Genomic DNA, 27,360 nt, shown 5'->3' on the forward strand with positions numbered 1-27,360 from the left:
AAGCTACTGCATATATGTTCTTCATGACACATTACCTATGAGATATAAAGAGTTAAAATAAATGTTAGTACATCAAGAATATATTAGTTCGTATTTTCTCACATACAGTCCTCCTTGTGAATTGGCATTTATCAGAATCAACATGCAGGTCTCATTTGTCCTTGGTCACAGTATGTCCTTGCCTTGCTCAGCAATATGATCTGCTTTCTTGTGTGTGTGTGTGTGTGTGTGTGTGTGTGTGTGTGTGTGTGTGGTAGCTAGGTGATGCCATGGGGCTGAAACTACTCCAAGATGCCTTGGCAAGACATTGTCTGCCCTGGGAAGCTGGGTTACGGTTGAACAGTCAACTTCCGCTCCAAGGTTGGCTGTTCAACCATAACAGCTATTATATAAAATCAATTATATATTCAGGCACTGAATGTATGTTTTTAGTCTCATCAAATCCTTCACTTAAAGAGCCTAAAGCTTCCTTAGCTGTTAGCATTTAGATTAATGACATCGTAAATGTAGTGGATGGCCCATACAAGCTGCACTGTCTCTGAAAATACAGCTTACATTTTAAAATGCCTCTAAATAGATTTTTTTTTTAAATCCCTCAATGCATAGACAAGAAGGACACATATGTTAATGGGAACACATTCATGTTTTTATTGAGTAAAAGACTGAATACAGCTGGTGTTACTGTTTCTCCCTGTATGTACATCCAAAACAGTGCAGCAGATCTTTTTCAGTGCGCCTGCATGCTCCAGTCTGTCTCTATAGCAACCCGCCTTAGTTATGCAGTCTCCTTTGCTCACCTGTGAGATGCCCAGCTGAGGCTTAATCAACCACTCAGATGTGATAAGGCATATTAGTTCATCAGCAGTTAAGCCATGTGCCTACATTGTAAAAAATGACTAGAATACTGTCTGGAACAGATATATTACTAAGATTTATTGTGTAAGGACAAAATGTTTGCACATGTTTATTCTGCAATAAATACTGAGCATATATATATGTATATATATATATAGAACACAATGTCAAATGTACAGGGATGTAATTAAAGTGTGAAACTTACAGTGTGCACATACTGTATCTGGAGTAAAAATGAATAGATTTCATTCAAGAAGAGCAGAGAAAACTGTTTTTGTGCATTGTTTGTGTGGGCGCAGGTGAGTATGAAGCTGCTGAACTTAAAGGGGTTGTGCGTGGATTATGTATCATGTCTTGCTCATATACAAACCATCCTTTACTAGAGAATATTTACAACTTTCTCTTTCTTCACATCTGTATCCAAGAGTTTAAAGCTTCCAGTATCAAAACACAGTCACATTATATGTGGTATGTCATATTTCAATATATAATATATTGTGTAATATCCAGTTTATATATTTTTTTCATAAAGAGTATAAAACACAGCTGAAGATGGCGATAGAGGATAGGTAGCGTTTATGACGTCAGGATCTGATTGGCTGAGATTGAGTGTGACGTCACACCATGGTTACATGGAGTCAAAGTCATGGTCGTTGGGCTCAATGACTTCAGGGGTCATGACCCTGCCCATGAAGAGGATAGACCCTGGAAGGAGAAGAGACACATAGGAATCAGGTTAAAACATACATACACACACACACACACACACACACACACACACACACACACACACACACACACATTACAACATGACTCATTTAACAAAGGTATCATTAATGTAAAGCTAACACACACAATCATATTTACTTGGCTGCTTGATGCATGCATTTAAAGTTGCTGCATACACACACAACCCTTGATACCTTGATACTTTTGCATTAACATTCACAGACACACACACACACACACACCACACACACACACACACCTGTCCTTCTGTTTCTGATGACAAAGAAGAATGGATGATCAGCCATGACCTGGGGGTACAGCACCAGAGTCCTGGTCAGGGCGATCATTCCTGAGAGAGAGAAAGAGGAAGAAAAGGGAATAAGCATGAGTGTTACTGGCTGACAGAGTATGAGACTCACTTACACAAAGCAAATGTTAGGCATGTAGAAAGAAGATTATAATGAAGAATAAAAGATTGAGTCTACCTGACCCAACGGCTCCCTCGGCCCCCTCCTCAGTCACCTCCAGGTAGGCCTTCTGCACTGCCTTTCCAATGTACAGGTCTTTACCATCTGGAAAATACACACACAAAAGCACACAGAGTGAAATGACAGTGTTGACTCTAAACTGCATGTGCAGCTCAGGGTACAGAGTACCCACATGTTAGCAAAATCAACATTACAAACCAAACTGTGGGGTCTCTTTTGAACCAGGTGATGTCTGCTCAGACACAAAATCCTGAACAATTATTTCCCCAGTGATTGAAAACATTTTAAAATACCCTCTCTTATCTACCTACCTGTCAGAATAGACCATGTCCTCAGAGTACACATTGAGCTGAGGTTGTTTTAGCTAGTACAAGATGTGTTGTCTGTCCAGTGTAGCCTGCAGATTGTATTTCACAATTTAAAACGGCTGTAGCTCCACTTGATCAGTAACAACAAGCTGCTTTGGACTATGTTGTTAGTGAGCATGAGAGGCATTGAGTTTTTTAATTAGGATGTATTTCAGTTTTTTTTTTCCATTAGGCTGAATCATTTGAAGCTATTCATATCTTATCTACTCAGATCTCACTTTTATACTTTTCAATGTATATGTGTCTAATCTATTTAGCTTTCTTTGAGTAAAAGCAAATGAGCCCAACACATTTATGTGTCTCTATTTCCCTGGCTCTGTATATACATATCTCTCTCTCTCTCCGGATCTATTTTTACTGGATGATGTGACAGCTCTGACCTGCCCACTCGGTGCCAGTTACCTTGGTTACCTTAGAAAGTACCAGAGGCTACTTCATTGCAGCCAAGAAGCAGAAATACTGATGATACTTCTCATACTAACCCCTTCTCTGAATTTATTTCTCTCACAATTTGTATCTATATTTATGTGCTTTATATAATAATGTATGGGTATGAGTCATTTATACAGTGGTTTTTCGATTCAGCTGAGCGTTCACCTGTCATGGCGGAGAGATCAGCGTCATTGGTGAAGATGTGCCTTATTCCCAGCTCCTGCAGAGTGCTCCGCAGGTCTATCTTCTGTTCCACTTTGAATCTGAAAAGTCAGAATTTCAGAAGGTTCACGTGTCACTCTCAACTATATAGGAAGATTAATAGTTAAATAAACTGGATGCTTTTGAAGGAATGTGCAGCCTATGACCATGTGAGACTGAATATCATCAGCCCACTCTTCCTGTAAATGGAGATTATGGGTGTATGTGTTCTTGTGTCCAAATATGAATGTTTGCATATGTATGTGTTTGTGGGTGTAATCAGTTTCACCTAGGCAGGTAGACCTCCACCTTCTGCCGTTTAACATTGTTAGCCCACTCCTCCAGCAGCGGTGCCTTGATGATGGGCTCCAGTGAAACCAGTGGCACCTCCTGACGAGGCAGAACAATCATCATGGACATGTCCTCGCCTTCGTAGGGCATCTCCAGTACCTGGTACACACCACCAGCTTCCTGGGATCCATCGCTGAACTCGCCTGGTGGGGAGACATGACACATGACATGATCGATGATATGCACAAACACAAACACACACACATTTAAATACAGCAACCACACATCACGCATTCAGATGAAAGCGTGCTCATGCAAACATCCGTAAGAGCAGATATCTTATTACAGATACACTACAGAGACTAAAGAGCGATATCCTCATAGCTTTGAGGTGGGTCAGACTTGTCCCTTGTACCTACTTAAACAAAACCCTCAGATAAAAATTCTAATCAAGACAAGGCAAGAAACATTTACTTGCATTAAGGATGAGATAATCCTTTTATACTAAAAACAAGTCCAACAAGATTTTAAATCTAAATATATGATTAACCCACATACTGAGGTTTTTTCAGTGTGAGATGGAGCTTATAGAGTAATTAACACTGCCAGATTTTATCCCACTCTTTGCACATGATTTTTCTTTTGAAGCGGCTTAAAAAAGGAAAATTACAACAAAAAGACTGATCATCCTTCATTAACTGAGCTTTCTGTGTAATGGTTTCTGATGCAGAGTGAGGCAATATTGCAGCAGAGAATGGGGTGTGGTGTCCCAAATCATTTTACTTAACCAATATGATTGTGTTTCAAAATGAAAATGCAAACGCAGCCTTCTCCCCGAGGACCTGTCCCTGTTCTGCAGCTCTAAAGCACACACACGCGCAATTACACTCATCACACACCAGTTCACACATTCACAGATTTTCTTGATTCTGAGTGTGTGAGGATGAGGATGTGTGCACCCTGTGAATGTAGGTGTATGCAAGTGGGCAATCTCACTACACACACACAGACTGCAACAAAATAAATAAAATGCACCAACTTTAGTAGCAGTGCAGTGAGAATATGATGTAACAGTCTTTGGCAGGGCATCAGACAAAAAAATGACTAGATGCAAAAAAAGACATACTGGAATCCTTCAGATGTAACAGCATTACAGCCAACCTGCAGGACTCTGAACAAACTGTCTTGCACCTTACAGTGCTGGCAAAAGACCAAAGGGAGACAGGCTGACACACGCAGTACAGCCAACTCTGAGCAGATAACATAGATCAAATATCCTTAAAAATATAAAACCTGAAGCACTGATTTAGACAATAAACCCAGACATTAGTGCCTAAGCAAATTTAGATTCATAACAACAACACCAAAACATCACATTTACCAGATTGGACATTGGACACAGTGAAGAATGAATCTCAGCAAACAGAGCACATACACAGTTAGTGCCAAAATAACTAATCAGTTGAATCAACAGAGAACATTTTTTTAAAAACTAAAAATAAGTTTATGGTCTCAGCCTCTGAAATGTAAAACTTGTTCTGTTTTCAAACCAGCAATTTAAATATATTATCTTGGGCTCTAGGAACATGTGATGGGCATTGTCCACTATTTTTGGTGATTAATCAAATACCTGACAGATTAATCATTTAAAAAAATATACAGTGTGTTAAATTGTTTTTATTGTTCAGGTTTTTTTCCTTCCACTGAAACAAAAACAACCGTGTGCTGTGCTGGTGGGTGTTTGTTTGTTTTTCAAGTGCTGTGTGTCCTACCAACTGTCAGACTGGATATAGCAAAAGCTAATATAGCGCTACATGACTTATCACAGACTGTCACAGTACCGCTAATATTGTATGGCATTAACAAAATAGCCTTCAAAACACACTACTAAATCAAACAGACATACAAAAGGAGTTTGTGCAAGTGAGGAGAATTTTGGCAGCAGAACTCACTGAGCAGAAAAGAAGAGACTTTCCTGGGAATAACACTCCCAATATGAATATTTTAGATCTAAGATTAACATTTTAAATAACCTCAGGAAGTATGAGCTCCAGAAAAAGAGCCACAAGTACAATTCTTACACACACACACACACACACATAGCTCATACCTTTACCGTAGTAAAAATCTCCCTGTTGGTACATCATGAGCGTCTGAACTTCAGAGCCATCGTCTTTGCTGAAGGAGAAGGTTCTGGTGTTTTCTGGCCTGAACTGGTTTTTCCAGGAGCCTCTGAAGTAGACGGCATTCACCAGGGTCAGGCGGGTCACACTGCTGAAATCCTCGGCTGATAGCAGCTCACGGATCTTACCTGGAGGAAGTAATTTGTACAGTGTAATATGATCAACATTAGCTTTCATTAGCCTAAGGTCTGCGCCTGCTGTGACGCAGCTTTTGAAGTTGTACATGATAGAGATTCATTCTGAAGGTTGGTAATTTTTGTTTTTATACAAGATGATGTGATCGAACAATTACAAACAATATGACAATGTTACACATCACTTTACAGTATGTGGGACTGTAGTAATTATGTATTCATAATATCACCCTCTCTATCTTTACTGTCTTAACTGTATTTTCTTCCACCCTTCCCTCTCTTACTCACTCTCAGTATGATTTTCCACCCAGCTATTGATCTGCTCGGCCACGGCTGCCGATTCGCTGAAGTCTACTGTTTCCACATCAGCCCGGAAATACTTCTTCATTAGATGCAGGAATTCAGGGTTAAAGGTGACGCCCTCCTGCAGGAAGAGGCTGTTGGCAAATCGGATCACGTAATGGGCATCGTCGTCCGACATAGCTGCTGTCAGGTTCTGGAGCAAAGAAAACTCCACACCTGGAGAACAGAGAGAGACACACATTCAAACAGTGCCTATTACTGCATGCGTAGAGGCATGTATACATACAGCATGTGCATGTTGTGTTTAAGTTGTACAAGGCTTCATTCATATAATTAACAACAAGCAATTGGATTTTATATTGCACTTACTTAAAGCCGGGGCACTCACAAGAGAAACGCTATAAGGAGAATTGGTCAAATTCTAGTCCCTGTGATAGATCGAACTCCAAAAATGTTGGATCCTACATTTCCGATTACACAATAGGATGGCATCTTTCATTACACATCCACCACATAATTCTACATGTCAGAGTAATTCAAACCCCACACCTCTAGACTGTAATGCAGGCTATCTGCCACAAATTTAATGTCTCAAGTCCAAATCAAGACAACCCTGACAACATCTTCAGGATTGGAACTTCATGTGTAAAATGGGTAGAGTGCCCCTTTAATTAAATGTGTATTCATTTTTTAAAACAACATTAGATGCTAGTGAACCTGTGTTTATGAATGTGTGTGTCACCTGGCAGCAGATGGCTGAATCCCACAGCCTGTCGTATCTCCTCCAGCGAAGCCCCTCTGGCTCCCAGCTCCACCATGCCTAGGGCCACGGCCATGCTCAGTGGGGAAAAAATGATGTTGTCCTGGCCCCCCGCCGCCTGCAGTTGGTGGTACAGTCTGACCGAGAACTCTGATGTAGTGTCCTCCGGAATGTCCGCCGCCCGGCAACCGTAGCCCGGCAACAGGATGGAGAGGAGGAGGAGCGGGGACAAGATGTCCAGGATCAACATCGCAGCACAGACCACAGATAGCTGGGGAAAAGAGGGATATATAGAAAGAGAAACGAAAATAAGTGGGAGACAGACAGGATAGTGAAAACGGAGGATGGACAAGAGGATGGGAAGTGAATGAGGCAAAGAGGGATCTTTGGAGGAAAGACAGAAAGATGGATGGATGGAGAGAGGGTTAAGGAACAGGAAATGAATGATTGGAGAGATGAAAGGGGGGTGGGAAGGCAGAGAGGTGTGGAAGGAAGGAAAACAGATGAGAATGGGGGTGAAAGACAAGATGACAGAGAAAAAAATGATTTGGGGAGGGATGGAGAGTAGGATTGCAGAGGGGAGGGGGGGGATAAAGGTAGAGAAGATTATTGCGTAAGAGAGAAAAGGAGATGAAGGACAAGACGATTTTGGAAAGGAGAGAGACAGAGATGACAGTAGAGAGAGCAGAGATGTGGAATGACGGAAAGAGAGCAGAGGGCCAGAGAGAGAAAATCAGTCAGTCAATCATTCTGCCAAAAGAAAGGAATGCACAGGAAAAAAAATATTTGGTAACAATTTCTACTTTTTTTTAGCAAAGATGAACTTATAAAATGCAAAGAGGATTCCATTTGTCATGACGATGCTGTTAAATACTTGAGAACTGCCTATATAGTGCTGTCAAAAGGAAGCATGGGGAGATCTGATAGAAAAAAAACTGTTAACTGTTAAAAGGTGAAAACTCACGTGAGCTATACATTAGAAATTAAAAGTACTGAAGCAACAAACAGAGAGAGATGAAGAGAGAGGGAATGAGAAGCAGCGAGACAGTATATAAACAACAAGAATATGCAGTAACTACAGCTGTACTGCTGACTGCAGTCACTATTGCTGTTCAGAGCACATCTGCTAAATGAGCTCATACATATTTCATGGCCATTCTTATCATCTTGAGCTAAATCAGCTTCTTTCCTTCAAAATCTGCTTTGCTGTGTCTGTGGTTGAGCCTTTGTATATGAAGGGACGGGTTTCTGTCTGTCTGTACAGAATAACTGATTACAAAGAGGCCTTTACCCCCACCCCCCCATCCTGCACCCTTCCCCTCATCTTTCCATGCCATCACACTTCTCACCCTCTTTTTCATCTCCCTCTCGTCCATATGTTATCTATCTTCGCCGATCTCCTCCTCCCCCATCTCTCTCCTCTCCACCACTACCTTCTCTGTCTCTTTAACTCTTCTTTTATACCTTTCAAAATGACAAGGAATGTACGCACTCACTGTGCCATTGCTCTGGCGCTGTTGTTGCCAGGCAACATTGTTTTTTTGCTGCCCAAATATACAATAAAGATGGAGAAAGATGTGGAGTTTAGAGAGAGTGATAAAGAGTGAGATAACACATAGACATTTGTTTTGTTGCAACTCTCTGCTGTGCTGTTGTGCTCGTACAGTTCGTATAAAGGATTCAATTAGCAGTCCCATGCAGGGCTGGAATCTGCTGGCTGTTACTGTATGTGTGGGATGGCAGGTGACTGTGGTGTCAACAACATTAACAATGGGCAGCAGCCAGAAAATTAGTGCCCCATCCTGTTGTGTGCTGCCCTTTCCTCTGCTCTGCTCTGGCAAGTGACAAACAATTTACCTTCCCAAAATAAACCAGCTCAGCCCTAGGGGATGCATGATAAAAAATATGCTCTATTTTTCTTATTGTCAACAAATCCCATGAAAAGACTATGACCAACAATGAACTGATCCCACTAACAAGTGTTGTCTGTTCACCCAAAGCCTGATATGGCTTATTCCTCTGTGCTATAGAGCTCCATTGTTGTCCACAAACTATTAAAACATATAAATGAACCACACTGCTGCTGTAAATACTCACTAGAGCACCAAATGTGCAGCTGCCTCCATGAAGCAAAAACACTGTTTCATCTAGTTTGAGTGATATTTGCTTTAAAAAATAGTACACTGCACAGCTGTTTTAGGAAATTACTTAGCCTAAAAATACAAGTTTATACAAATGACCAGAAGATTTATGTTTGCACTGGGAAGGACAGTCAAAATCTCATCATGTTTGATTTCTATCCATAACTATTCTGACAGATTGCTTTTGGCAAACATAGCACTAACCCATTTTGATCTGCTTGAGTCAGCAAATGGAAATTTCTTTCAGTCTACAGTTAAGTTTTTTCACATTGAATGTGAGTTACAAGCCACTTGCACTTTGTTGCCCATGTACCCAAATATGTGACTTATTACCACGTGGTCAAATCTCCAGTTTAATGAGTTTTGCATTGTCTGGTTACAATCTGATCATCTTGGTCATATTTGAAGGATATGGCTGCTGCTATTCCATGTTTTTCAAATCCAATAAAACCCAACAATTGAGTGATCCTAACGGCATATATTCCCTGTGAAGTTGTGGCTGAAGCTTTAGAAACAGCCTTGTTGCATTAGTGATGCACAACAAACAGATTTAAACTGAAAAATCAAATAAAAAAATATACTGTTAGTCACGTGTGTTCACCTGCTCTCACATGTCGTGCTGTGAGTCAGACTTTCCAGAGACAGTGAGTGTGTGAGAGATCCAGAAAGAGTAAGAAAGGCTGAGAGGAAAAGGAGGAGGCGGCTGGCAGAGATGTAAATGGAGGTAATGTTTCTGACCTTCTGAGCTGTGGGAGCTGAACTTTTCTGAGACAGACGGCCCTGCTTTCTGTAAGGAAAGACCCAGCCATGCAGCTAAGCCAGGGAAAGTAGTGCGGCGAATCAGTGTGTGTGTGTGCACCTGTGTGTGTGTGTCTGTGTGCATGTGTGAGTGGATAATAACACCATGGGTTGCTGGCTTTTACTTGTAACGGTGACACCGTTCTGACCTTTTGAGTTGCAGCACGCTGTCTGCAAGAGGATCCCACTTTTTGCCAGTTTGGCCATTGATGACTATGAGCCCAACTTTGACTCCAATCTAATCAGGTGGGTTTCCCAGCATGCCTGCCGGGTAAACGGGGAAAACCCAGCACCTGGCTATGAAACGTTCTCTCGTGACTAAAAGAACTGAATATGTCAGAAAATCTCTTATGGTTTAAGTTGCAAGAGTTTAATCCTGACAACTTGATTAATTCCATGCAATTAAACTCACTGGCCTTTAAAAGCAGCCTTTAATCTCTCTGTGTAATCCTAATTCTCAGACAGAATAGACCGGCAGTTGACATTTTCGACAATTAAAACGTGACGTCACACAAATCCACGGCATGTACGTTAATCCTTACTGCCATTTAAACCCAACACCTTGAGACGGCATGCTTCGGAGGCCAGGAGGAATTTATTAAACATGAACATCCTCATTCATGGTTCAGATCCACAGGTACACACACACACACACACACACACACACACTTTGAAGTACAACATACACTTCCAAGCCAAGGTTACCAAGGCAACTGCAAGTGATGGACATTTTTCGTTTTGCCAAGCTGACAGAAAGAATTTTTACCCTTAAAAGATATCTTCCTCCTTCCATATAGGCAGATAAACTCTCTTTCTTTTTTTTCCACACACCACTCAGCATTTTCTGTCACACATAACCCCTCTCTTTGCAAGAACTCTTCACACCAGCTCCAGTTCTGTCACTTAATGCACTCTCTGACATTGTCTTGTACAAACACACACACGCACACACTCAGGGAAGCACACACATTCCCCAGACACACACGGTACACTGACTACACTCAGTAATTTTGTAAAAACAAGGCAAGCTCCTGCTCCTCTTGGTTCCTCTGGAAGTGATCATTGTGGAGCTGCAGCAAAGCCCCCAACAGTATCTCCAGTATCTTCAGTTCAAATCACAGCACACTGGTTCACTGAGGCTCTAAATACACTTTCAAGCTGCTGAAGCTCATAGGCACTTTGATGAATTCTGTGAAAGTGCTAACATCCCATTTTATCAAGGCCTGTCCCTGTGGGAATAAACTGCAGAGAATCATGTCCGTCATTATCTCTATGACTGTAAAAATTTCTGTGGTGGATGCTCTTGTTAAAAATGGTAGGGTTATCTGGCACAATTTGATCATGAGCATGTCTAACTTCTAATGGGGGTTTTGCAGCACAGAGATAATGGAGTCTGATTATCATTCATGAGTTTCAGGTTTTCCTTGGAGGCGCTTGGGACTGCTTTCTACATACTGTTCTGATATTGAGTTAAATGCAAGAAAATGCACACACACTGACACAAAAAATGATCAAACCTACATGAACTTTCCACCATTGGTCTCAAATCACTCATGTCTCTGTGAGTGTCTCACTTTCCTTGTTTGATTAGACACCCAGTCTCTCACCTACTGCTCACCAGCTGATATGGAGAGTCTCAAGGCAGAGGAGAAAATTTACTCTGGGAGGCTATAATAAAGCCCACCAGTGGGTTGGGTCTTTAACTCCACTGCAGTCCTGGAGAAAGGGAGCACTAAACTCCTATGGTGAGTGGGGACTTCCATTACTGTGAACAATAAAGTGGATCCAATTCATCAGTCAAGTTGTCTGTTCTGCTCACGCTCCTGATTTGCACTGACTCTCACACCCTGGCAACAGTAGCAGAATGGCTACCAGCCTAGTGACGTATCACATCTAGAAGCAAATTTCTGTTTAAAAAAAATAACAATAGTTTCATTTGTAGTTTGACTGCATTGCAATTTTGTTAGCTCATGAGCCTAATTATTCACACCACAATCATCTTCATTGCTAAGGTGCTCACTGATGTAATTTACTTGTCTGGTTTACCTGTCTGTCAATGTTGAAGCACTCATGAGACGATAATCCTATTGTGTAGCTGTAAACTGTAATGGATGAGAATTCCCATTACAGCAAAAATGTTTGGGATGGTAGGATTGCAAAATGCAGAAGCATGTAAGGAAATTAAGTTTTACTTTTCCTTTATAAGTAAAAGACAATTATTAATAGTTCTTATTTAAAAAATCCACCACTGTGCCTTTTAAACATAATTCTGTAGAGGTTACAATATTTTACACTGTGCATCTTAATCATTTTGACAAAAGGTTTCACATCTTCAAAAGCAGTGCGCAACTGCTCCCCCAAAGCAAAGATTACTGCTACCATATTCACACAGGTTTTTCTATTTAAACCTGTTGTGAGAGAGAACAAAACAATTTTATCTGTCTTTGAAGCAGCTCCTGAATAACCAATATATGTCTTCAGTGAATTACTTTTTAATTAAACTGTAAATCTTAGAATAAAATGTAACACCAGTTTCATCATCAAATAAGCCTGAAGATCAAAACAAGAGCAAACTAGGCCATCTAATGAATCCGCAGACCCAGGGCGACTGTAATTTTTCAGTGTTGCTGTGAATGGTGAAGCTTAATTTTGTCACTAGTGTTAAATTAACAAGACTCATTTACACTAGATCTTTTTCTTTCAACACACATTTTGACTCATCATAGAGGAAAAATAAAACTATTACTAATAAGACAAATGATGGCTCCATTCCATTGAAGTGCCCTAGTAAGTCATGACAATGTGGCAGTGAGCCGGCATAAACAACACCAGGGCCCTGAAACTGAAGCAACTAAATGAAATTGAGCCATCATTAATTTATTATTTACACCTGAAATGTCAAAATGTCTCCTGTGACAAAGAACTATATCTTTGACCAGCTGTCAACAGTGCAGTATTGACATTGGTGGAAGTGGTGCTACAGATATAAAAAGGTGAGATTAGCTGTCAGTGGTTATCCCCATAGCAGCTACTGGTTGTAAATACTTGACATTACAAAACTTTATCACAGCTAATATACACATTATATCAAACTGGTTAAGTTTTACTTCTGATACAGCAGGTTATGTCCAGATCTGATTCCAATGGACAGTAAAATCCAAGGGGATTCACTTAGTATCATCTCATAAAGTAGAGGCTGTCTCTCCAATAACTTCCGAATTGGCTCATTTACAGCATTTAATTTGTAAAGTGGCCAATTCAGTGAATTAAATGTCCTCATGCATAGGAAATGATAATCAAGTGTGAAATGTGTTGCAGATATTATTTTTTTTCTGAAATTGAGAAGGCAACATGAGATGTGTGCTGTAATACACTGGGACACTGGTGGAGAGAAAGAGACCCTGATTGATTCAAGAGGCTCAGAGCTGAATGACTAAAATCCTACAGTACATTTTGTACAGTATCACTATCAGTGTAGGGAGTGTTTGATTTGTAAAGTAACCCCCCTATCTTTCTGGATTTCAGGCACACCCACAACAGGGGAACAATACTTGGGGTTTCTAGTGTTTGCTGTGGGTGCTTAAGATTGAAAAAGAAATCACTAACACATGAGATTTTGCTTCTTCTATGATTAACACACACAGTATATGCCGTGATGAGAACTACATTTTGACATATGCAGTTTAAGACACAGTCAGCCCTGTCATTCCTTTATTGCTTTGTAATCTTTCATGCATGTTCATGCAAGAATGCGCACTTATATCCGGTAGTCTAATATGACTGATTACCACTATTCTACATTTAAATTTTACCCCTGCAGTTTATTTCCATTCCAGCGGCAGACAAAATTACCTATCTACAGCCCATCCTCAGCTCAATAGCTTGGCTCATTCAACCCCTTGTTAGAAAATGACATAATGTGCTATGGAACCTGCCTGAAGTCCCAGGATGCTCACTGTACACTCCACAGAGGGCAAACAAAGGTTAACAACTCTTTATTAATCCCTGCTAACAGAGACACCCAGAGGGACACACGCACACACACACACACACACACACACACACACACACAGATAAAGAGGTAAAAAGACAGACAAATACAAAGAGGAGGGAAAAAGGCTAGCAGGCAGAAACAAAACAAAAACAAGGAAGATGTATGGGTAGAAAAAGAGCAAAAGAGAGGAAGATACAAAGACAAGTGGACAGACAGAAAGACAGAGACAGGAAGAGTGCTCAAGAACTGAATGGAGGCAACGTCTGTGCAGATACCAGCTCCAACTCTGAGCCAATGATATCTAACGACCCCCTGCATAACATGGCAAGATGGTTGACTGCTCCCCACACTCTGCCAAGACACACTCAACAGTGTCTCTTTTCTTTCTCTATATCAGAAAAACACACATACACAGACACACACATACACTAACAGCTATAGCGCTGTGGGAGCGCAGTTAGGAGGTTTGAGCTGTAATTGGATCGGCCTCTATTTGGGGTCAGTGGTAAAAGTGAAAAGACTGGAGGCTTTTTCAAATGGACTAAAGACCAGGGAGACATCGGAGCACAGGAAAGGTCACTATCAAGCAGTCCTGTGGGGGAAATGTGTGTGTAGGTGTGTGTGTGTGTGTGTGTGTGTGTGTGTGTGTGTGTGTGTGTGTGAGGACTAACAGAGGTAAGAAAGGGAGACAAGGCAGATGATGCTGAATAAGAAGTGATAGCCAGGTGAGGAAGCTGAGATGGAGAGAGCAGAGAAAGGATGGCAGAGTGATAATAGGGTTGTTTACATTGCACACTAACTGAACTGTGATTATTTCTGCTTGCTTCAGGGGGCAGAGGCTTAGCTAACAAACAGGTATAAAAATCCAGCAGGGATTGAGAGAGATGAGACAATGGTGACAAGCGAGACAATTAGGAGAATAATTCTTTGATTTGGTATTTGAGCCGTTCGACTGCAGCTCTAGAGTTTGAGCGAGGGGAAAATATGAGTATTACCAAATCACTTCAACTGTTTTATTGTTCTCCTCATAGAGATCTGTCTCCATCTCTCTCTTTTCATCCCTGCTCTACCCTCAGCCCACCCCCTCCATGTGATCAATCGACAGATCGATTCCAGGGAACACGTGTGTTTGTGAACCAGACAGCTGATGTTAGCTGCACAGACTGCAGAAGGTTGAAGTGTTGCAGTGAAATTGCAGCACATTTCCCTTAAATTTCTACAATCTTGAGAAATTACAAAATATGTACTGTTTCAAAATTATTATTTTCAGATTTTAGAAGGTGACTCAGTATCTTAACTGACTTCAGATAATATACTCAACATTTTAGAGGTTTCTGTTTTTTCCAGCATGGATGTATTTATTTTGGATATCAACCATTCACAGTCTTGCTGCCTAACTTGAATAGACACTTCATTTCCATTCTTTTGATTTCCTCTCTCCCTCTCTGTAACTCTTGACCCCTTTCTCTGTGCTCTCTCATCCTCCTATCTGGCCAAGTATAAACTAATCCCCTGTGTCTTTGCTGCGGCAGAATGTACAGGGGACAAAGTGTGTGTGCCTGAGTGTGCGTGTGTGCAGCTGGTTCAGTTCAGTGTGTGAGTTTAAGAAAGTGAAGGGGAAGAGGAAAAAATGCAGAGGAAAAACTGATTAAGTTTTGTTTAAACACTTTTCTTTTAGTTTTTAATTACATTGTAAATTCATTATATAATTTAAACTGCCATGCTATTTTTAATTGTCTTTTTCATGTGTATCAGTTTCATTTCTCGAAGACAAATAAGCAGTTTTTCCAAACTGATCACCACCAGCTTTTGTTCCACTGCATCTTCAGTAAATGTATTTCAGGATAAATATTACACTTGATTTTTTTCTCCCAGTTCCTACTGCAGCACATAACAGGCTTGATTCTAGCTTGAGAAAATACACAGCAGCAAGTCTAGAGTACACAACTGCAGATTCCCCCTTATTCTCAAAGCAGAGCATGTACCTGTACCTGACAGAAGCACATCAACACTCCTGTGCATGTAGACATACATTTGGAAGGTTACAAACCACAACCACAGCACACGGTGCACAGAGTGCTCCTACCCAGTCAGTCACTTCTCCCTTCCCTGCTCGTTTTGTTGCGCTAGGCTGATTTGAAAGACATTTAATTATTGAAATGCAATTAATGCAGCGCTCCCCGGGGACAGGCAGAATGCACACACATAAGCACACACCAGAGAGAGGCATGGGGAGGAAACAGCAGGCTATACATCAGAGGAGATTAACCAATGATTCAGATGCATATGGGATTAATACATTTGGATTAAGACTGAAAGCAATACTATTTTTTCTGAGTATGGAGCTGCAGCTGCAACCGTGAGCCTCAGTGAGGATTTAAGAGGCCATTATCTTAGTTGCAGAGATAAAGAGATCATAGGTGGATTGAGAGAATGAGAACTGAGAAACACTGAATTGTTTATTGTTGACCATGTTTTGGTATTACCAATATCACATTATAAAGCTATTTGAAAATGGGCAACCTAGGGCAAAAAGCATTATATTCTAATGGGGATTCATAGTGTAAATGCAAAAATGGTCTAAAGATAAAAACAGTAAAATTGTGATGGCAACCTGCTAAAACTGATGTATATATCTTTATGTATTTGCTATTTTCCTGTTTTTCCATCCTCTATATAATTCCTTTGATTTAACCTGAGGTGCTGTGTCATTTTTACAAATATTATAGCTCTGAGTAATAAATATATTGTATGATATATATTTCACCAAAACCGTGAACACAAACACACACATGCTTCATGCAGGTCTGCGTTGACTTGCATGAAGAAATAACAAGTGGTGTGTGTGTGTGTGTGCATGTGTGTGTGTGTGTGGGGTGGGGATAGGGTAGGACCAGGCTACTACAATCTGCCTCATTAATTCACACACATTCACTCATTGCGCCTTTGCCTGAATTTCAAGGACAAGAACCACACTGCAATGCCTAAGCTGGTTTCAGTGGAAAATAAGAAGAAGAAGAAAAAACAACAACAAAAACAAGCAATGCAATCGAAGACCACCGAGGAAAATTAATCAGACCTGGGTGGTGGACACACGGGAAAGGCTTTAATCAATAGGCTTAAGAAATATATTTGGCTCCAGTGTGCGTCTCCACCCGTCCCTTATTAAAAGCCCACACATGTTGATTATAGCATCAAAATCCTGTTATAGCTGCTATTCCACAAAATTACCTATTACACCTACACATTCCTACACCTTCGTGGAAAAAAATATTCTATGAAAAACTCAGAAATTAAACATTTTACATGAGAGAAAGCGAAAAGCTGATCAGCAGATGTTTCTCTTCTTGGCAGCTTATTCACATAGACCAGTATAAGGTTTGTGGGTAAAGCAGCTGTAGGTAACTGCATAAAACGGCTCTTACCGATAAACGGTGTACGGGAGAGATGGATAGATGGATGGATGTGTGCGGTCTCTCTCTCTGCTGCTTTCCTCCGGCTCCGCAGCTCGCTGCCTGTTCATTTGCCGCAGACCCCGCCCCCTCCACACCCGATTGGTCCAATGAGCGTCGATCAAAGAGTTTCGATGTGAAACGAGAGAAATCACTCCTACCGGTTTCCGTCTTTGTTTAGGCGAGCATCAAAGTTACTTTATATTTTCGGCCTACCGTTCCTCGGCCTCATGTTATAGGAGTTACCGTAAGTATGTCACAGATATGTCGAGTCTTACGGCTCAATATTGTAGTTAAACTGTTTTAATCCACCTGTCTCAATTTGACGGCCCTGTAGCTTTGTAACAGGACTGGAATTAGCCTGCTACAACGGTTAGCATAGTTTCTTCACAACTAATGAGTACTTCTAAAGTAACATAGCCTACATGAAATGAGTATGAATATCCTTGAAGCCCTTTGCAATTTTGTTTAGATACGACAGGTGTTTATGTGTAACACTAACTGACAACAGTTGCTATTGGTGGATAACTATCTTGACCTGCAACGCAACCTTTAATTTCGTGCTCTGCTAATTACTAGCTTATTTTTGCTATTTCTTTCAGAACTCTAAATGTATTTTCTTTATACAAATCAAGACTTGTTTATATTGAGTGCTTTCGAAAAGTGAAACATATCTAAAATGCTCGCATTCGGCTCCGTGAACTAGAGTGTCGCAAGGGTTAAAAAAAAAAAAAGCCATTACCTGCACCTGTTTGGGATTTGAAGTCTACTCTGGTGGCCATTACAATTACAAAACATTAAGGAGACTTACCGAAAGAACTACAACCAGCTTCTCCGCTCTCAACACCGCCCACCCTACTCTCGGCTACAGTTTTGTCAGGCAGAAAACTTCCTGAATGAGACACAAACCACAACAAGAAAGGGGCTGACTTGTCATTGGGAGCAAACAACAGAACCATTGTTGTTATATCTTTTATGTCACCGCTACTCATTCACAAGTTACACCGTTTAGCGACGTAGCTCTTGTTAGCTAAGGACGGACTTCATCACCTGCTCTAAGCTGCTAATCTCATGCTAGCACGCTACCTGTAGTTATTGTTCACGTATCCAACCGCTTTCCTCGCGTCACCGGCCGCTGTCTAACCGCAGGTAAGTGTCGTGCTGTGACTGTCAGCTCTCTCCATCAGTTGTATGGGTTTTCAGCTATTTAAGCTAAATTACCAACTTGTTGGGGTGGCTATGGCGCCACAGCATCCCCTCCCATCACTCATGCTCCGCAGGCGGTGAATGGCGTTTTAAATGAAGGTGGAATAGAAACCACCGATCACTCGTCAAATAGGGTCCTTTTCTGTGACTTTACTCGCAGTTTTCTTAGTGGCTGTAATAATATTTCCGGTGGAAGAACGAAAAATTGGTTGTAAATTGTAAATGTCAGTCCTAGTCTTTTCAACTTACTTTGTGTTCATGCAACAACATCCACCATCAGAGCGCGCTGTGTCCGGGTGGCTGTAAACTCAGCTCATTGTGAATGTCATATGCAAAACAATGATTGCAGAGTTACCACAATTTGCTGATGAGGCTAGTCTGTAATTAACTTTTATTATTTCTTTTGTCTTGCAAAAGACCTTTGTCCTTGCGAGTTTAGTTAGGTAAAGTGCAGGTGTAACTGATAACATTAATTCATATTTCTCTTCCACTTATGTGTGCCACTAAGCTGTACCAGTGAGCCAGCATGCACAATACCAGAACCCCTTTGCATGCACTCTTAACTGTTTTGTAGTCATTATGATTATTTGTTGCAGTGGTGTTTGACTAGTTGAAATATCCACATGGGGAAAGGTTTACCATCTGCTGTATATGCAAATGCATAGCTAGGAAAAATTGGTCCTATATTCCTCCACTTTCCAGTCTTAACAGTTTCCCACATCTATGGATGAAACCTTGGTCTGTGTTAAAAAGATCTTTTACTAAAGTTTTACTAAAGCCTAATTGATCAGTTATAGTTTGACCCAACCCTAAATGAATGTAGTGTATGTGTTTTGGGAGTTACCAAAGATTGCACTAATTGACTTCCCACACCTATCACCAGTTATCATTCAAATTCAACATCTGACTAACTAGGGCAGTTTTGTTTTTGTCTGAACAAGAAATATTCTCTCCAAATATTATTCCTCATATTTACTGTTTTGATAATCTAAATTAAAATGGCAGACTCATGGATTTATGTATTTATTTTCATGTCAAAGTTACATATGTACTTGCACACACATTAGATGTAAACTCATCCTCAGGTTTGAAAAACAAAACTCTGTCTGAAATGAATATGCAGTGTATATATGAGAGAAGAGGAGGACACTATCCCAGCTGGATTAAAATACAAGAAGGACTGTATAATAATAGTTTGGGGTATTCCTGTTTTTTTAAGCTTGTGGCAGGGTTGTCTCTAACCATGTCTGTTTTTATCTCTAAGTGTCTTTTACAATCTTAGTCATTTATTGACACTGCCACTCTGGACCCAATTATGACCATTATGTTTGTGCAATAGTGGGTATCTAAGGGCAAATTGAAGCCTCTAAAGAGCCCTCTGATAGTTGGAGTTAGAAGGTAGGCCAAAGCTGTTGTCAGATCAGCAGGTGATGACTCATTTGTAATCTTGAAAAGACACACTCCTGAACAGAGACTTGGTATGTTGGTGAGTCTCCCTGCCCTCTAATGTTTGATGAGTAGAGTGACATCATATTAGATCCTGTGAGGGTGTCACACAATAAACAATGGCTGTGGAAGAACTGGTCCTGGAGGTGACAGATATAGGCAGGTGTGTGCGAGTGAAAGAGACACAATGCAGGCTGATGAAAGAGGATATCATTGATATTTTTCTCTTATTTTAACCACCAGGATTCACTGCTTCCTTATGACGAGATTAAGTTAAAAATTTATTGAATGTGTGAGTTGAGTTTCTATATTCATCACAGTGACATTTTTATTGCAGCAATAATATTGGAGAGGGTGTTCCTTGCTCAGGTATGACTCATGCCAATTTTGTCAGTAGAAGAGTTTTCAGTGTTGCTATTATGTGATCATTGTGTTTTTGAGTGAAAGCCTTTCTGGGAAGTACAGCACACGGGAGTTTATGACATGTAATGGAAGGAATAGTGGTGGTCCACTGTTGGAACCATTATAAAAATGTATTTTATGAACTTGTTTCATCTTTGATTAATAAAATGTTCTGTTCCTGCTTTTAATTACCACAATTTATGGTGCAGTTTATTACCACTTTTCATCCCAGACTCTGTCATTTGATCACCTGTCTTGCATTCTTCTTCTTTAGGCCCCCATTCTGTCAGTCTCCTTGAGTGATTGAATGCGGTGAGACTGACATCAGTGGACAAGCACACACACAAAGGGCCGCTAATTGGTCAAGGATGACCATGGACCACACAAAGAATGAAGCCGACACCACCTCCATAGTCTCCATGGCTCTCTACTCTGTGATGTATCCTGTCTTTAACCAGGTGAAGAATGCAATTTCCATAGAAAATGAAAGCTGAGTAAACAAGGCCACAGTTTGTTACATGAAAAGGAAATACTGATGAGACTTGTTGTAAATATTCAGGTCTAGCAGGAGGAGGTTTGTAGTGTGTGTTTAATGAAAGTGCTGGTTGAGGCTTCAAAGGTTTATGGTGTGTCAGAACCGAAATAAGGAAACACTAGAATTAACAGGAAAGAAGTGCTAACAAGGATACATGACAAACATACAGATCACTCAGACAACTCACGTCTGAAATGGTTATTGCAGCAGCAGAACACAGTTAGAGTTTGGCATCAAGGTCCCAACCTCATCACTCTCCACAGATGTGTGTACATAGACATATTGGAGAGTGATGAGCAAATATCTTAAAACCCTGTGTTGGAGCCTGCAGGAGGATGCAATGGGTGGTGGTGGGACTGAAACAACAGGTAGCAATACAGATGCAGGACAACAGTGGCGCTGACAGTCAAACAGAGCGATTGGAAATTGTTTCAGCACAAATAGACCGCCAAACTGGGCAGGTGTGTATGGTAGATGATTGAAGAGTGAGGCATGACTGCTTGAACTAGCTCACAGTCATCACTCCATTAATGTAAAGTGGTGAGACTGCAACCATATTCTGTGTTACTGTCAATATCTGAAAGCTACTCTGTGTTACATTACTGTGCTTGCAGGTTATGTTTTTCCATAGTCTTGATGAGAAACGCACATAGACTAGGTTTGTTGTGTTTTTACTGTAGTTAACACATGAAGTTCAGTGGAGATTATCTGCTATTCGTGTTATGTGTTTATTTAAAATTTACCTCTTGTATATTTACTAGTATTAAAAGAAAAAAATATTAATTTTGCACATTTTTGGCTTAAAAATGTGGAATGCTGAAAAGAAATTCTGGTGCAAATGGTACGCACCCAAACATGGCAGGGGTGTAAACAACACAGGAGTGTCAAGTGGTGCTGTGCAAATGTTCAATCAAAAATGACAAGACAAAGAAAATCAATAGAGAATACTGTACGCAGTCGCACATACTTGAAAACAAAACAATGGGCTTCATTTATCAAACAAATTACATTGCAGTTTGTACTGAAAACAATTTAAAACTGACACCTATGCTCCGCAGCAAATCAATGAGTAACACACACAGACACTTACAGAGTAGGACTACTTCATATTGTGTTTGAAAGTCTGAGAAACACTACACTTGTCAACTTGATTTTTTTTTAACAGCATGTGGGTGGCTTATTGAGTTTGTGGTGCTGATCATCTTCATTCCCCTTCCCTCTCTTCCCTCATTTCTTGTCTGTCCGCTGTCTGAAAAAGACATAAAATGCATCTAAAATGCAGTTTTCACAAACATTTATTTTGGTGAAGCTGGATCATTAAGATATACTTTATTTCAAACCAATACATCTGTGAGAATATGTGCAAACTGAGAACTTTGAGGGTGAAGCAGTGGCAAGCTCTGTAATAGCAGAATATCAGCTCGCAGAAACAGAACAGACTTTAGACAGATGGACTCAGCACAGTACATGGTACGATATAATACCACAGTATCCTCTGATATTGCAGGTTGTCTAGCTTGTGTGTACTTTCTCCAGAATTACATTTCAGGACAGAAGAAAGGCCATGATAAGAGCTAAGCTGCATGTGTGTGTGTTATGGCTTGTGCTACTGGCTTATGTGTGTGTCTGTGTGTGTGTGTGTGTGTGTGTGTATGTATGTGTGTGTGTGTGTGTCTGTGTTTGCAGCTGGAGCAAGTCAACTTATCAGCAGCACAGACCTTGAGAGCTGCTTTCATAAAGGTTAGTTTGTTTACATTTCATGGATTGACCTGCCACCTTCCTTGTGATAACTGTGCTTATACCTTTACTTTTTAAATAATTTAAGAATATCAACTTTCTGTTCATTTGTAGATATGATGAATTAAATTTAATGCAGCTGTATGTTTGTGTGTCTCAAGGCAGAGAAGGAGAACCCAGGTTTGACCCAGGACATTGTTATCAAGATACTGGAGAAGAAGAACTTAAAAATCAACTATAGTGAGGCTCTGCTTCGCATGGCTGCAGATGATGTGGAAGGTAGGATCCTGGGTGCTTGAAGAATGGTGTATGCAGAGAGTAAAGGTGGGAGTGATATGATGCGTCCACACAGGATGGCTGCACAACTGTAACAAAGTGGAATTATCATTGTCAGTTTATGTTCCTGTATCAATGCCAGAGTAAGAGATGCATCTTCTTTTTGGTCTCTTTTTGGCAGGACAAGCACAACACTGAATGTATTTCTTAACTTCAACAAGTTGGATGATTACCAACTTAACCTGGCTGGGGTTTCTGTTATGGGTTTTCTTTTTTTTTTGTCTTGCCACATGAGGTCAATTATCCACTGGGGGGAGCTGTTTCTCCACAAATTGACCCCTCTCCCTGCTCTCAAATGTTCCCCGTTTCTGTCTGTAATTGAATTCCTTGTGCTGTGTACAGTGATTGATGGCAGTAATGAATTCACACACACATACACACACACACACACACACACATACACACTTTGGGATGAATTGTAAATGTACCTCCTGCATGGCACAGAGCTTGGGATGTGGCATGCAGGAGGTACATGTAAAACTGCCTTCACTGAAGTATGTGCACACACATTCACACACATATACTTGATCATGTATTCATTTGATACATTTACGCTGTGGACATGTGTTTTTCACACATACCACTGTTATTAATTGCTTCATTTTGGTGCTTCCTGTAGGTATTTGCATGTGTGCTGATGTGACCATCGCAGAGATTTTTCTCTTCCTCTGTGTTTTCAGAGTTCACGATTGACAGGCGAGAGCCAGAGTTCCAGGAGCTGAACGAGAGGGCCCGAGCTCTGAAACACATCCTCAGCACCATACCAGATGAGATCAGTGACAGAGTAGGCTTCCTACAGACCATCAAGTAAGACAGTTCAGTGTGTGTGCATTATACACCAGGTTTATTTCCACATAAAAGTTTCAGTCGAACCTCTTGTACTAATTGAAAATATAGCCAGAAGATGTCTAAGACTTTGCCAATCATTCCAATGAGTGATGAAAATCTTTTATAGTTAATTTCTTTGATACAGTGTGTGTCTTCATGTTGAAGACCCTCGTTGCATAAAAGCAAAAAAACAAGAATATTTTTCCTTAAGCAAATTTTGGTCAAAGTGCAGATGAAGACAGAGTAAAAGAAAAGACACGAGTGACCGTGAATAGATGCAAATAGGTTCTATGAAGCATAATGGGACGAAGGTGAGTCAGCACAAGCTGAAAATTTTCCAGTAGTTCTTAGCAAGTTTTGAGGTCAAGTCTGAGTTGTCTGAGACACACACTCACAGGCACACTCCACACCCTTGCAATCAGTGCATACTTATGTTTCTAGCTGGAGCGAATGTCTTTATTATTAGTACATTGGTTGTTTGGGGGCGAACAAACACAGAATGCACAAACAGTCCAGTGGTTAAATTCATGCGAATAATGTTAGGTGAAAATTCACTTCACGCTTTGTCTGCACACACCTTAAGAGCTCCAGTCCACAAGCTGAAATGCAAGATGTTATTTTGTATTATTACGGCACCTTCATTTAGCAACAGTGTATATATGCGGAAAATAGTCAGAGAAGTTAGTAACTGTGTTCAAATTAATCTTTAATTGTATACATCTGGAGAGTGTTTGACATTCAGTGGAGTTTGTTTGTTTCTGACTGTTCAGTTGTGCTACTTTATGTCAAGAAATGGTTGTGAAAAAAATACATATTTTTAAAATTTGAAACAAGACCATAATAATATTTGACCACATCTCACAGTTTTCATCAGCCACTGGAGCAGGCTAAGGTGTCATTGCATGACCTAAGAGTAGAAATCAAACCATCACAACGTGCTACACAAACACACATAAATACTGATCTCAGTGTGGAATAGTGATGACAAACCTCTAAGCTTCTTGCACGCTATTTTAAAAATCTCTGTCCACTGTGCACATGCACATACACACTATGGAGTGTGAGAGACGTTTCATTTTCTTGGCTCACTCAGCCATTATTTTGATCGAATTCAATACTCTTAGTGAGGCACTGCTTAAGTTACTTACCCAGCGGACGGCTTAGAAATAAAATCAGTTCAAAGGGAATGCTAAAAAATTAAAGTTACGGAGTGGCAGATTTCAAGTGTACGCAAGGGGAGGAAAAAAAGTTGAAGGTGAAAGCATGTTTGTGAGAACAGGGGGAAGAAAGGGAGACAACGAGGAGGATCAAAGAACTGTAGTTTCAGGGTTATCGCTGCCTGATAAAAACAGACAGATTTTGAGATATTGTTTTCTCTTTTTTTAACATGCTCTTTATTTGTGTGTGTCATCCACAGAGACATTGCCAGTGCCATAAAGGAGCTGCTAGACACAGTTAATACTGTCTTCAGGAAATACCAGTATCAGAACAGACGGGTAAGGCGATACATGAAGAAGAAGAAAAAAATGCATACACACAAACAGTCTCTGTGAAATAAGTGGAGCTGAAAGGCTGTCTGTATTTATTGTTTAGGCACTGGAACAGCAGAAGAAAGAGTTTGTGAAATACTCCAAGAGCTTCAGCGACACACTCAAAACCTACTTCAAAGATGGAAAGTATGACATTGTTTCTAGTTTATTCTCTGTTTTAGGGGTTTTCTCTGTTTGTTTCTCTTCCTTCTTCATCTGCTCACTCCCTTACTCCCTTATGCTTTTTCTCTTCCACATGCACACACACACAGCTACCATCACATTATAGTAGTACACACACCACATGTGGCAGCAGGCGTACACACACACACTGTCACCACCATGTAGATGGCTGTCGTTTGATCACAGGCCCGCTTCTATAAAATCCACCATTGCTGAATAATTCCCTTGACCCACTTCCTGTGGATTCATGCTGGCTTGTATTCTCTGAAGCCTGACATTCTCCATTCCAGCCCGATCAAAAATGTTTCCTGGATCAGTCCTGATATTTTGTTGCCATGGTTTCTTTGCTGTGTGATTGACACATGCGTCCTTGCATCTCCTGTCACGGTTGTTTCCAGAGTGATAAACGTGTTTGTCAGCGCCAACCGGCTCACCCACCAAACCAACATGATACTGCAGGCCTTCAAGACCGTGGTGTGAGCAGCCTGAGAAGACACACACACCAACAGACATTTTCATTAGAAAAAAGGTGGTATGAAGCTGTTTAATTTGTAAAGACATTGTATTATTATGGGCTGTATAATTTATAATTCTCTGGCTTTGACGAGAGATCAGGTAGTTTGAGGTTCAAAGCAAATCAGGTTGACAGTAATTGCCAGGGATTTTTAACTGTCTTTTATGTTGTTCTTTTATCAGATTCTTAAGTTGATATTTCTTCATTCCTTTATATATTTCCCTCTCTGTTCAGTACCATGTAGGGGAAATGTGATCATTTTCCATGTCCTTAAAAGTTTGAAAAATATTGCAAAAGATTGCAAAAGTTACGATAAAAAGAAGTGGCATTCAGTTTCCAAACACATTCCCACATTTTTGGGCTTTCACTTACTTTCAACTTAAATCTGATATGTTCAGATCAAGGTATGGAGAAATTGAAATGGAGACTGTGTTCACTGTCAGCTCTCTTTGTCCTGTACTGTTCTGGTCTGCACTGCTTCACCCAGTGCATCATAAACAACACAACCCATCCAGGTGAGCAGTAACTCACCAGCTGTGCGGTCTGTCTTTTCACTGTAGTTGCAGAAATATATATAGAGTCTTCACATTTACTGCCCACTAACAATAGATAGTCCACTATATAAAAGAACACATTGCTCTTAGGTAGGTGACTGCACATGTAAAATCTTGAGAGAATGATCTGATCCAAGAATTATTTGGGATGAGATTATATACTGGGGTTGTGTGTGTCAGTTTTTTGAACATTAGAGGTTGCAAAAAGTGTTTGTATATAAGATTTTTTTCTAAATTATCTTATGGTCATTCAGAAGGTGTATGTACTTATACCAAAAGCAAATCCACAGTGAAACACTTGGTCTTTTATTTTTTGCTGTATATTTGTTTTCTTTTTTTTGGCCCTGAGTGAAAGTGATATACTGTAGATAAACATACAGTAGATACACAGTATCACACAAAGCTACACAAGACTAAAACTAATATCTAAAACTCCAAAACTGAGATGATTGCAGAGTCCTTCAAAACTATATTTTGGGGTGATTAGGGAGAAGAGGTTACAGCACAAGAAGTTACAGAACTTCACCAAAACTCCATTGAACATCTCAGACTGCGTAAATGTAATAAAAGGTGAATATTTATTTTGGCTCTCAGACCAACAGACACAAACATAGATGAATACAATCACAAACTGGCATTTAACAACTTGTTTGAATTTTCATCCCCGGAATTTGAAGTAGCGTGTGTGTGTGTGTGTGTGTGTGTGTGTGTGTGTGTATATATTATTACAGAAATATATTTGACTAATGTGAATGTATCATTTCTTTTTCTGTTTTCACTCTTTGTGATACTTTAATTGCAAAGGCCATAACAACATTCCTTCAGCCAAATATTATTGAGACCTGAAATTCAAAACAACTATTAAACAAGATTAATGAAGACTGTGTTGAATAGCCACATTTCTTTTTTTTTTCTTTTTTTTTGGTTATTGCAAATAAAATATTTGATTGCAGATAAAAGA

At 40.2% G+C, this 27,360-nt stretch overlaps 2 protein-coding genes across 5 annotated transcripts; one reads left to right on the forward strand and one right to left on the reverse strand.

Annotated features, from left to right (window-relative positions):
- Positions 1-624: 624 nt before the first annotated feature.
- serpini1 (serpin peptidase inhibitor, clade I (neuroserpin), member 1) lies at positions 625-18,231 on the reverse strand. 3 transcript variants are annotated; one of them, XM_018681169.2, is made up of 10 exons: positions 18,216-18,231; positions 17,941-18,021; positions 6,727-7,015; positions 5,970-6,200; positions 5,481-5,675; positions 3,363-3,567; positions 3,038-3,135; positions 2,070-2,156; positions 1,844-1,933; positions 625-1,560 (listed from the first exon to the last, which is right to left on the reverse strand). In XM_018681169.2, exons 3-10 carry the CDS (start codon positions 6,992-6,994, stop codon positions 1,484-1,486), a joined length of 1,251 nt encoding a protein of 416 aa, XP_018536685.1. In that variant the 5' UTR covers positions 6,995-7,015; positions 17,941-18,021; positions 18,216-18,231; the 3' UTR covers positions 625-1,483. The 3 variants fall into 3 exon arrangements, with proteins under 3 accessions (XP_018536685.1, XP_018536686.1, XP_050921372.1); XM_018681170.2 differs by lacking the exons at positions 17,941-18,021; positions 18,216-18,231 and adding an exon at positions 17,103-17,241; XM_051065415.1 differs by lacking the exons at positions 17,941-18,021; positions 18,216-18,231 and adding an exon at positions 17,103-17,193 and having other exon boundaries at positions 6,727-7,128.
- On the forward strand, positions 17,269-27,278 carry pdcd10a (programmed cell death 10a). Of its 2 annotated transcripts, none has more exons than XM_051065416.1 (8): positions 17,269-17,376; positions 20,458-20,641; positions 22,405-22,458; positions 22,617-22,734; positions 23,472-23,598; positions 25,037-25,115; positions 25,213-25,295; positions 25,730-27,278. In XM_051065416.1, exons 2-8 carry the CDS (start codon positions 20,552-20,554, stop codon positions 25,809-25,811), a joined length of 633 nt encoding a protein of 210 aa, XP_050921373.1. In that variant the 5' UTR covers positions 17,269-17,376; positions 20,458-20,551; the 3' UTR covers positions 25,812-27,278. The 2 variants fall into 2 exon arrangements, with proteins under 2 accessions (XP_050921373.1, XP_018536688.1); XM_018681172.2 differs by lacking the exon at positions 17,269-17,376 and adding an exon at positions 18,132-18,278.
- Positions 27,279-27,360: the final 82 nt, after the last annotated feature.

The sequence above is a fragment of the Lates calcarifer genome, linkage group LG21 (assembly GCF_001640805.2).
Source record: "Lates calcarifer isolate ASB-BC8 linkage group LG21, TLL_Latcal_v3, whole genome shotgun sequence".
In the NCBI taxonomy this organism is placed as follows: Eukaryota; Metazoa; Chordata; class Actinopteri; family Centropomidae; genus Lates; species Lates calcarifer.